This window comes from Apis cerana, linkage group LG11 (assembly GCF_029169275.1).
Source record: "Apis cerana isolate GH-2021 linkage group LG11, AcerK_1.0, whole genome shotgun sequence".
Classification (NCBI taxonomy): domain Eukaryota; kingdom Metazoa; phylum Arthropoda; class Insecta; order Hymenoptera; family Apidae; genus Apis; species Apis cerana.
Window position 1 is genome coordinate 9,491,141 of NC_083862.1, and position 12,470 is coordinate 9,503,610.

General features: G+C 29.2%; 1 protein-coding gene and 1 long non-coding RNA gene across 6 annotated transcripts; one reads left to right on the top strand and one right to left on the bottom strand.

Annotated features, from left to right (window-relative positions):
- The first annotated feature begins 101 nt into the window (after window positions 1-101).
- On the top strand, window positions 102-4,091 carry LOC107997706 (uncharacterized). 3 transcript variants are annotated; one of them, XR_001766070.3, is made up of 5 exons: window positions 102-243; window positions 341-684; window positions 1,687-2,079; window positions 2,445-2,526; window positions 2,594-4,091. It is a non-coding gene; the product is annotated as an uncharacterized LOC107997706 (long non-coding RNA). The 3 variants fall into 3 exon arrangements; XR_009831872.1 differs by having other exon boundaries at window positions 1,687-1,936; XR_009831871.1 differs by having other exon boundaries at window positions 341-1,936.
- Window positions 4,092-4,567: 476 nt separating this feature from the next.
- On the bottom strand, window positions 4,568-12,287 carry LOC107997739 (putative uncharacterized protein DDB_G0277255). 3 transcript variants are annotated; one of them, XM_017056532.3, is made up of 7 exons: window positions 12,147-12,287; window positions 11,111-11,579; window positions 10,391-10,853; window positions 10,048-10,205; window positions 9,755-9,922; window positions 9,089-9,526; window positions 4,568-8,908 (listed from the first exon to the last, which is right to left on the bottom strand). In XM_017056532.3, exons 2-7 carry the CDS (start codon window positions 11,571-11,573, stop codon window positions 8,790-8,792), a joined length of 1,809 nt encoding a protein of 602 aa, XP_016912021.2. In that variant the 5' UTR covers window positions 11,574-11,579; window positions 12,147-12,287; the 3' UTR covers window positions 4,568-8,789. The 3 variants fall into 3 exon arrangements, with proteins under 3 accessions (XP_016912021.2, XP_016912019.2, XP_016912020.2); XM_017056530.3 differs by having other exon boundaries at window positions 11,111-11,604; XM_017056531.3 differs by having other exon boundaries at window positions 11,111-11,597; window positions 12,147-12,285.
- Window positions 12,288-12,470: the final 183 nt, after the last annotated feature.

Here is a 12,470-nt window from a genome sequence, read left to right on the forward strand (position 1 = left end):
TGCTGCGCTGTGCTACGGTTTGCCGTGCCATCCTCAACCGCGTAGCGTGGCTAGTTGTTTCTTTTCTTTATTCCTTTGTCGGAAAGTCGGTGGCGAGTCTCGTTTTTAAGAGAAGAGTAGAGGGGAGGAGGCAAAAGGAAAACGACAACCGCTCAGCAGGGGCTGAGGAAGGAATGGTTGGGCTGGGGCTACAGAGAGGGGTACAGGGAGGGAGGAAGGGCCACGCAGCAAGGAGAATAAAACGTACGGTTCAAAAATTCAGTACAGACTAACCTCGAAATAAAGCCGACAACTCGCTCAGGAAACTAAAGCATATCTATTAATAATAAACTGTTTTCAGTGAACTGTCTTCCTGTCGTCTGGAGAGAGGTACGATTGCTCTTTGCGAATGCGACACGCCGGCTTTTGCATGGTATCGCCCATTCGAAAGCGTTGTCCGGCCTGGCGTCCGTTTCGTTTGCGTTATTATGTAATGTTACGTGCGAATAGCGTGTATATGGCACGCCGGTAAAAGGCTGTTGCACTATTAAAGAAAATTGCCCTCTCGCGGTGGTGAATAGGAAGCGTCATGCATTCTTCGATACGGTCATCGATCTGCTATTCGATCTAAGAACGTAAACTCTGCTATGTATAGTACTTTAGAAGTTTTTTTAATAATAAAAGAATAATATAAATTGAAGAGAAGTAAGTAGAATATATTTCAAATATATATATTCTCATAGAATACGAAATATATAATAAAGAAATCATTTCTAAGAAACTTTGAATACTATACTAGATATTTATTTATTTATTATATATATTTAGGTTATTAAATTTTATCTCTTTAAAATTTGTACAAACGCTTTATTTTTAATATTTTTAGATAATTTTTTGATTATTTTAAGTGAAATTTTATTTAAATTAACCTAAAACGAACAATGTAAATATGTATACTATTCATCTTAGTTTTTCTTTGCTACTAAGTAAATCATTTTATCTTAATTTTTGTTATCAAAAAGTTCAACTCAAGCTGTACTTTGTCTCTCAAATGTCAAAGATAACAATCTGTCTTTTAATGATTGCGATGTTTCTCACAGTATTTACTATTTTTATCAATGCAGTAATTGACAATAAAAATATATATATTCTTTATTGATATCGATTCCTATTTTTTCTAATTATTCTAAAGTGACATTCGATTGTTAATTTGAGTTTTTTGACGTTACAAAAATATCATAAAATGCATTACGGGAAAGTCATTATCATTGCATCAGTTAACACTCTACGTGTAAGGGGAAGTGGGCGTGAATTAAAATGTTAGACGACACTGAAATATGCACGGGAATTTTTCTGTTACGCGACGCAATAATTAAACATTGAGATTTAAAAGAAATTATTTGTTTCATTATTAATTCTTATAATCATATTAAATTATATATTAAATTACTATTATTGGCATGTTTTTAGTCAAATTAATTTGTTTAAATACAAAATTGAAGTTTCATATTACTTAAAATTGTAATATATAATCAATTATAAAAACTTTAAATTACAAAAACAAAACTAAAATATTATTCTTCTATAAATTATTAAAAACAACACATTCTGTAAAATAAATCTACGAAATTTAAACTTTAAAATTCTCGGAATGTGTTTCGGAAATGTTCAATTCTTTTCTTCTTTTTTCAAATGGACCATCCAAAGGAAAACAGGAAGGAGAGGATGAAGAGGAGAAAGGAAGAAATAAGAGAGGAAAAAAGGTCCACGACCGGATCTTATAATTACGCTAATTAGGCAGTAACGTGTAAAAAGAGCGGCGCGAGTATTTATCACAAGGTATCGTGGAAGGTATACGGAGGTCGGCAAAGGAGGACGTCGTACGACAGAATACGACAGGAAAGGCTATAATACAATTTTGCCGCAAGCATCAGAAGTAACAGCAGCAGCCACGGCGGTAAGCAAGCGAACAGCAACGCCGGTGCCGAGAAACAGACAACTGACATCGGTTTCGCTATACGTTCCTCGCATCTGACAGATGTCTAATTTAAAGAAAATCTAAAAGTTAGAATTTTTAAAAGCTGATTCTTAAAAGTTTAGGTATGGAATGTTAGATATGGAATTTATTTGTTGAATAATAAATAAATTCAATTAAATGATTAATAAATCATTAACTGATTTTATTAATTTTCTATTAATTACAATTTAATGTAATTGGGAATAAATATTCATATATTAATTAATCTAATTATAAAAATAATTATTTATACGTTGGAAATTGGATATCTAGTATGGGTTAAAGATGATTAATTTTTAATTTTTTAAATAAGTAATAGTATTGCAAATTTAAACTTTAAAATAAAAGCAATAAAACTTTTTAGAAAGATACAGAAAAATTATTTATTTATTAATTATTATTTATTATCAATTATTAATATATATTATCAATTCAACATTGATTTCAGATTAACAATAAATTAATTATTATGTTTACACATATTATGTATAAATTAAAAATTTATATTATATTTAAACATAAACATTAAGGTAAGAATTTCTTTGATTGCTATCTAATATTCGTATATTATTTTATTTTAACTTTATCTCATTTTAGGTCATATTAATTTAACGTACCCGATCCAGACATCTTCTAAGATTTACGAACAAGGCATATTCAAAGAATCTCATACTCTTTCATAAAAATTAGCCCATCCCTACATAAGATGCGCCAACGCGTTCCCTATGCGCGTGTCTAGCTTAGCAAAGGGTTCATTCAAGCGGAATTATCGTTATCGCTGGTTTCCCGTTCTATTTTTCCGTGGGTGTGTAATCAGCGACCGACAAACCCGGACTGAACGTGTGTGGTTGCTACCCGTCAGAGATTTTTCTCTCATCAGGCCAGAACAGCCCGGGACTGAGCGTTTATGGGTACCTTTGCTGGATGGATTCGTCGGAAGGGGAGGGTCGTGGGATAGAGGGGTTGGGTAGCGGCGGTGGCGGCGACGTGAGGGGGAGAGAGAGAGGAAAGAGAGAGCCTCGGTTGGATTACGGGCCAGTCGAGCCGGAGCGGGGGTGGGGGGAAGGAGGAAGCGGTCGGCGCCTTTGATCTCAGCCGCGGGCGCCGACAAAGCGTTCATCCACTCTCCTACAACGGCGTGCTGTCTCGCGAGTAGGAGCGCGACAATGCTCACCAGGCAAAGCATGCGAGAGAGATAACGGATAAAGTGAGCCAACCGGTAAGGTAGCATAATACAGAGCAAGAAGGAAGAGAAGCGGAAAGAGAAAGCTTGAGCAACGCCGGACGAATGGTACGCTGCGGCGCGATGGGAGAAGGGAGAAAAACATAGAGAGGCCGAAGAACACATGGAGAGACTGAGAGAAAGAGAGCTCTTCGATCAGACGGAGAAACGAATGGAAAAAGAGGGACCAAGGGACGAGTAAAGGGAAAAGATAGGGAACGAGAAAGTGTAAACACAAATGAAAGAGAAAGAAAGGGATAGGAAACAGAGATGATTCGTTGGAGAAACAGAAAGAGCTAGAAAAATGGAGAAGGAGATTGGAAGGAAAAGAGGAAGGGAGAAAAGATCCGAAGATCCGTTCCACGATCTGGTGCTGTCGCGCTTGCTTTAGCATGGCACTGCCACTCCCTTGCGCCGGCTACACCAGCTTTGCTATTAATAAATAATGCTCCGTGATCCGCATTACAACTAAAGCGATTCGTTCCGCTCTTGGCTCTTTATTCCCGATATCTTCGAACATGTGGATATCCGCGAAATCTCTGTTCCTTCCGTATCGCGTCGGATCTTTTTTAATAGGTTTCTGAATGAACCGTCTATCTTCGATACAACAAAGCTTATATATGATTTTGAAGAACATCATGACTTCTCTTTAGTCGTGTTATAAGAGACGCGTTAGAGAGCTTTCAATTTAGAGTATTAGAGAAACAACGATGCGAGGTGGCCATGATTCACGGAAATATGGATGCATCCATTTGATGGGTCACGAAACTGCTATTTGTAATATTTCATGTTTATGACCTATATGCGATAACAGTCATCAAAGAATGATAAATGTTAAAACGTTATGATGATTAAATGTCTATTAGAATATCATTAACATTATTTTTTTATGCAATTATACTTTCTTTTTTACTTGATTTAAAGTATATTTTGTCTTAATAATACTTTAATATTGTAATATTTTTTGAATTATATAACTTGAAATATTCAAATATATTATAAATTTTTTTAAATATTTTTTAAATATTATAAAATTTTAAATTTATTATTTAGAATTTGTTATAGAATATTTTAATAAAATCTAATAACAATCTTAATTAATTTTCTGTGGTGGTTGTTCGAGCAGATCATAGATCGATCGTAATTTACAGAAATTTTATTCGTGAAAATGTTTTACATACAAAGCTCCGTGTTTTTCTCCTAATATTGATTAAAAAACCGCATATTCCATATGTTTTTAGCCTCCTTTTGAGTTTGAGTGCACTCGTTGCACACACTTTGATTGCACTTAAGCAAATTTCAAGTCCTGAAAATTATACAGGTTTAGCGCGAATAAAAACTGACTCTGATCACCAAACTTACAATATCTTTTTATTATTTGTAAAACGCTAGTTTCTCAAATTCTTCGTGAACTTAAATCACAGGAGACATATAGATTGCACCAACCATCATCAACTTGTCATTTAATTAATTTGATAAAATTATGGAACTTACACAAAAGGAAACGGTATGACAAGTAGAGGGTTCCTCATTACGTTTTATAATTAGTCATACAATTAGATATCAGAAACTTTTTGCAAATGGTTTTTAAGTATAATCGCAAATTGTATAGAATAAATAATTATAAATTGTATAGAATAACTTTTAGAAAAATGAATCTCAAAAGAATCGAGCCATATTCTTGAAACGCGTTGTTGATACATATAATTTTTATTTTCTATCATTTTGCTCCTGGTCAAATAATTTTTTGTGTTTTAGGTACTGAGTAGGCCATATCGTATCTTATACAAATTATGTCATTAATTAAGAAAAAATATAAATCAAATTTGATTTTTTAATTTACTTAATCTTCTGTTAAAATGACCGTTCATTGTCGGTATTAAAAAAAAAAATTAAATTATAAAAATAGGTAAAAATTTGAAATAGAAAATACATATATACATAACATAAATTTATATAAAATTAATCTTTGTAAAAATTAATACTTTAAACTAATAAAAAACTGTTTTTATCATACTTTGTATAATAATAAATTTATCATAATTTGCATAATAAAAATTCACTTTTCAAATAACAAATATAAAATAAATTTACACGAAATATTAAATGTCAATTTACTATTTACGAATGTTTCCTAATAGATATTAAATTATGCGACCTCGAAGCAAAAAGGCAGCTTCTGGCAACGCATTTCGAGTATAGCCCGATATTTTCGCATGTGGGCTGTACTTTTTTGATATATAAATATCCATTCTTATAAGAATCATATACTTAGAAATAATCGCACACGATCGCTTTACTTAATCATTTAAATATCTATTTAAATGCGATACGCGTAATATAGTTTATGTATTTATTACATAATTAGAATGCAATCGTGACATTCAGATTAATTAGGGACATATGCTGTAAATTCATTGAAGCAGTGCTTAGAAGTCAAGTGAGAGCCAATAATAGATTTCATATTCAATGTTTTAGGACAGATTTTGTCAGAGGATTATTATTCAAAAATTGAAAATAATTGATAAACTGAGAATTATTTCTTTTGATTATATAAAATGTACACTTGATATCATTGAATAAAAACATCCTTCTTATTTAAGATTACATAATATTTATTATAATTATTAAAAATTCATATTAAAAATTTCAAAATAGTTTGTTTAAAAAAAAATGCCTAATGAAATTTTTTAAACTTTGCTTTCATATTTATTATCTTTGTGTATTATCTTTAAGTAGTATGTTAGAAGGATATTTTAGATGATAACGTCAAGTGTTTTATATATTTGCATAAAATATGAAAATAATTTATAATGCAAATAAAATGAGGTCCCTCTAAATTATTTATCCGAAATTAGAGATACAATTTTTACATTATTGCAGAAATAAATCGTATCACGAGGTAGTTAAGATCTTATTTAACGTAATACTTTAAACCGGTGTTTACCAAATTTTTAGCTAAAGATCTGATACTTTCATGACAAACTATTTGTACTTTAAATTTTACATATACTTTTATGTAGCAAACGTATCTTTAGCTCTTAAATTTCGAACAACGATTTCTAGTTTTACTTTAGAATTGCAAGGAAGAAAATTAAATTTTTTATATAATAATGACAAAATTTGGGACTTATTTGAATAAACATTTTTCATATATAACAAATTAATACAGGCAAATCTATACTTTATCGTATATAAAGTGAAAGATGATTTTTTAGTGGTCAATTATCTAATATCTATGTTTAAACTTCGATTTTTCAAGTTTAATACATATTTTTTAAGTATCCTCAACAAATATCAGCCCGCACGCAAATGTATCATTGCTTTTCGATTCAGTTTCCTTCATACTATACTTTTGTTTTAAATTTGCAAATAGCTCACGAAAATATCGAGAGCTGTATTTATACGTCATGTTGTAATCGATTTCGCTTCTTGAAATAATAAGTGCAGCTTGTCTTGAAAATTTATTATATATTACATTGTTTTTCATTGATGTTAATAATGATATTTAATTGTAATTATTTGCACCGTCCTTTGAATTACTTCGATATTATACAACTAATTCCAAGAAGAGTGACATTGCTTTGAAAGCAAAATCGAATAACAAGATAAGCAAATTTCTCGGTCTTCATTAGAATTTTTTTCTTTACTAAATTTATACATTACGTTTGTGTATATTTTAAATTTATACATTATGTGTGTGTATATTTTAAATACAATATGCAATGGACCAATGATAGGATTGGTATCTTATTCATCTCCCATCTTAAGAATTAAATTCACCTTATTCATTTATTATAATAATTATATTCTATTTTCAATAGAAGTCGATATGCCTAATCATTTAAACGGCATTCTTAAGTTATCTTTAACGTTGTTAAGCTTATGAAATATATGTACATCGTACATGTATTCTATGATTTCTAAAATAAGAAGTAAAAAGTTGTACAATTATTTGTATTGCAACTCAATAAATTGGAATACATTATTAAATGAATAAGATACATTAGCCTTCAAAATTCCAAACGCTCATATAGTTTTGCATATTTTCACAATTTTGATTACCTAATCTTCATATGTACATACATAGATAAAATTATTTAAGTGAAATAACTTTCTCATTTAAATTTGTGCAATGCTCAATGGCCAATGCATTAAATAAGTAAATGCAACTTTGGCAACTGAATTTTCAATGACAAAAAAGTATACAATTTTAATCGATATAATTCGCCTTTTGTTTTTCCAAAAACCAAAGACTTTTTTCTTCACGATAAATAATTATATAAGGTATGTATTATCATTACATTATCGTAATTCATAAAACAAATACATGTCTCGATACCTTTGTTCATTATACATTGTAATAAATTGAATCTCACATAAATCCCTTTTCTCAATATTGACACGAAACTTGTATTCCCAATACATTTCGACACAAAATATAAACTATAAACTACATTAAAATATACGAATTTAGATTTGGTGAAGTGTAAATCATAATCATCTATCTCTCAGTAAATATACACTTTGTCCATAATCTTTGAAAAAATAAAATAATACATAGATAAAGCAAGTTTATACATTTTAATCCAGACTTATCAGAGTAAATAAGTGCTATTTTGTTTGTTTTTTTCTTAAGAAAGGAATATAATATGTTTAAGTGGCTAAATTATAGTTTGATACCACCATAATTAATATGATCATTTTTATTTTTTATAACAATGAATTATATTAGCAATTCACTGACATAAATGATTCAAAAATAAACTATAGTTAAAACATTACATCTCCAGCCATAAAGTTCTTTTTTTTAATAAATCCATAGATTCAACAACAGGACAAGGATTTACAGTTGAGGGCACTTTTTTTCTCTGCCTGTCTTTAATAAAGGCGCTGGACCATTTCATATGCTATTTTTTAAACAGCAAAGATTCAGCGTAATGTACAGGTATTGTACTTCTAAACCTACCGATCCATAACTTGGAGATCGATAACTCACGGATTGTTTTCATTCTCTGGTACTCTATTTTATTTTGTGTTTTTATCTTTTTATAGAGTATATTATAAGCCCCAAATATATATATATATTTGTACATAGCTATCATATCCAATGAAAAGTGTACATTAAACTCAACTGAATCACGTACAGTTCACTCACAACATCAAAAATAGACTATTGCAAGAGTGCATTAGCATGTGACACCCTGTAGATAGTTATTATTCAACCAAGGTACCATTTCCCATACACATTCCGTGACTTTCTTCTCCTGTAAGAATCTGAAACGTAGACGATATGTACAAATTTTATATGATATCACAATATCACTCTTATAAATCTTTGAGTCTTTTTTTCATTAAATGCGATTTGCCGCATCGTTATATAAATTGTTGATCCCACATTGTTGGACTATAATATAATGCAGCATCTGATAAGATATAAATCTTGAGATCATATATATTACATTATAAATCGATCGCAATTTTTAAAGAGTGTACTACATGTACATATTGCCTACGATACAGATTCTGTTCTAGATGTAATACAGGAAATACAGGTAAATTACGTTAATCTTATGCTCGCCCACGTGGCTTTTTTCGAATTGTTTCTTCGGTCGATACAATACCTGTAGCTGCAGCCATACGCTTTGGACGACCTGCTGTTTTATTACTTTGTGTATTTTGTGCCGACGCTAAAAATTAGATTATAACATTTTTAAAAAAAATTATATTACTATAAATTATAAAATTAAAAAAAAGATGAATATTTTAATGATGCAAATTATAATTTAAATAATTTTTAAAATGATTAAAGAGCAATATCTTTCTTAATGAATTAATATGTTAAAATCATACTAAGAAAAATTTCTTACCACGTAGTTTTGTCCTTGATACTCCACTTGTATTATTATTATTCTGTTGCTTTGTGCTCTTTTTATTTTCACTTCTTTTAATATCAGTATTATTTTTAGTTACATCTATTGATGTGGTAGATGTGGTAACTGTAGTAGTTGTAGTACTATTAGTAGCAGTAATTTCGCTTCCAGATTTCGTATTTCTATTTAATGCTCTTTCTGCTCTACTAGATCCTTTTGCAACAGACTTTGCAATTGCTAAAGCTTTATTAACTGTTCGTTTTTTAGAACGATTCGATTTAGGTGATTTTTTTCCCGATTCATCTTCAGGAGCGTCATCTTCAGAAAAGCTTTCAGTTCGTTTTGCTTTTTTACGTAAACTTTGTTTTTGTTTATGTAAATTGTGACTTTTTCTTCTTTTTAATTGTGATTCATCTTTATAAAGTGAAAGGTCAACTGTGGATAAGATATTAAAATTTCAATTTCATAAAATATTTTTATAAAATTTTAATAATATAAATAATAAACAAGTAATATTAAAGTATATCTTTCATATTAATAACTTAACTAAATTTGATATAAAAGATAATGTAATAAATTAAACATTATTGAATTATACTAAAAAATTAAAATAAAAATCCGATTTATAGGACATGATAATAAATAGCATATAAAAATACTAACGTCCATCCGGATGTTCTTCTGTTACTCGAGGTTTTTCAGACACACCAGCTTCAACATCAATTGCTCTTTTTAAAATGTTTTCTGTACGTAATAATTCTATTTTTGTTAATTGAAATTTATTTTTATCAATTTTGTTTAAATTTAAATTTGTCAATATACAATCAAAATCTGAAATTTTAAAAAAGAAAATAATAGATTTACATTATTTAAAATAATAATATATTATATCATATAAATCAAGTGCACTAAAAATTCATTAATTATATTTATAATTACAATTTACATGAGATTACCTATGTAATCATAAAAATCTGGTGAATATATTTCTCCATTGTTTTTATCTTGAGAAAGCCAACGTATACGAATTTTCCTGCTAGATTTATATATATTTTGCATTGCTTGACATACATAGAAACTTCCTTCTGCATTTCTCACAGCCAAAAATTCGTTTCTAATAATGAATATCAATAAAAGTTAATGTATATGATAGGATTACTAATTTTTTTATATTTATAATAAAAGTCAATGTAAAATATTATATTCATAAATGAAAATTTAACAAAGAATTCAAACTTTTTATTATTATTCATCATTATATCATATTATGCATGTTTAAAATATGTAAATCATACTTACTTATAGAATACTATAAGTTTATCATCAGAAGCTTTTGATGGTGGTGGTTTATTTAAATTTTTCACAAGCAATGCAATTTCTGGTAATGGACTCTGATAAGGCTGTGTTTGAATTCGATTCCTTTTTGGTTTGCTTGCTCCATCTGATGTTGCTGATATTCCTTTTAAATCTTTCAATTCTCTAGATTTTCTCTTATTTGCTTTTGGTGAACCAGTGACTTTTGTTTCAATTTTTGGTGGATTACTTGTTTGTGATAATGCAGAACTATCTGCTATAAGTTTTGTGTTTTGAGTTATTGTTTTTGACTTCTGACTATCAGATTTTACTGACCCATCTTCTGATTTATGTGACGATAATTTTGTTTGTGAAGTTGTATTAATTGGAATTCCATCAGATTCTTTTGAACCATTATTTACAGGAGTCTTTTTTTCTTCAACTTTGTTTTGTAATTGTGGACATAATGCTAAAGTAACATTTATACATCCATATAGCTATATAAATATATTTTATGTTTTGTATTTACATGCAGTATAATATTAATGAATTCAACATGTCTTAAATATAAATAAATAAATAATTTGAATTATTATATTTATTGATATATATAAAAATATTTGTAAAGTAATAAAATATGAATTATATGAAATATGCATTTAATCAAATATTTGATATGAAATTAGTTAAATTAATAAATTTAATTAATAAAATTTTATTACTAACCAGGAAAATCTAAATTAATAGATGTCATCTCTTGATCTGTTTGAACCTCTCTTTGTGAATCCTGTGTAGGATTATCTGGACTTAAATTATTATTTCTGTTAGATTCATTTTGCTTTACGGAAACAGATATATTTTGTTCTGTTTCAGTTTTTATAATCTCTACTCCATTAGGGATTAATTTATCCAAGTCTTCCTTTTCAGAATTACTGCTTACATAAGGTGGTGTTTGATATACAGAAGGTCTATGATCTTGCACTAAGCTTAAAGGTTGGCTTGATGGATGATTAGGTGGTTGTAATGTAACATAGCTTAATCCAGTTCCTGGTAAAGGCTTCATAGATGCTGGCTCTGATCCTGATACAACTTTTTGTGCCATTGTATTCATTGGAAGAATAGAATGACTTGTAGAAGATGGGGAAGTACCTACTCCAGGTATTGTTGATTTTAAGGCCGACGCACTCATTTTTCACTGATTAAATATATTTTTCTAAATACTTATAAAAAATCAATATCAATTTAATAAAATCGACTATATATAAATATATATTTAAAATATAAATATATTAAGATATAAATAAACATATAAATGCAAGTAACTTTTGAAAAACTATTGCTTTATAATGTTCTTTTTGATAATATGCTAATATTATTCATCAAAATATTAAAGAATATCAAGCATAATTTAAAATAACTTAAAATAATGCTCATATTTTAATAATACAAACAATGCTTTCCTTTTCATAGTTTGGTTATTGAAAGCAATGCAATAATAGATAGATAAAATTAAGCAAATCTATATGACAATATAAAAAACAAAATTATAAAAAGAAAATATTGTAAAGAAAATATATATAAAATATAAAGAAAACGAGGGAGAATCTCAGCAGGAATTGAGGAATAGAAGGTGGCTAAAGAGGGAGGGGGTAATTAGAGGAGTAAACATAAACACGAAGGAAATTTTCGTTAGAATTAAATTTTACAAATATTTAGATAAATAACATAATATTTCCAATTATAAGGATTAACATATAATTACCTTGACGTTATTACGTCTTGAATATGGATATATATTCCTTTGCTAAACTTGCACGGATAGTTGACCACTGCGCGTTAACACACGGTTAACTCATTTTCCCACACACTTTCTTTGCCGCGTGAATGCTTTTTCTCAGCTAACATTTCATTCGGTATACGCATAGCATAGTAGATTTATCAAAGATATCTACTTAACTTACCGAATTCTACAAAACAAAACGATAAAGACTTACGCGCTATAGAAAGCCGTGATTTTACCCGCACGAAAAAAACAGGAATGCCAGACGTTAGATGGCGTCGGTTCTTGGACGCCATGTGTGGCGCA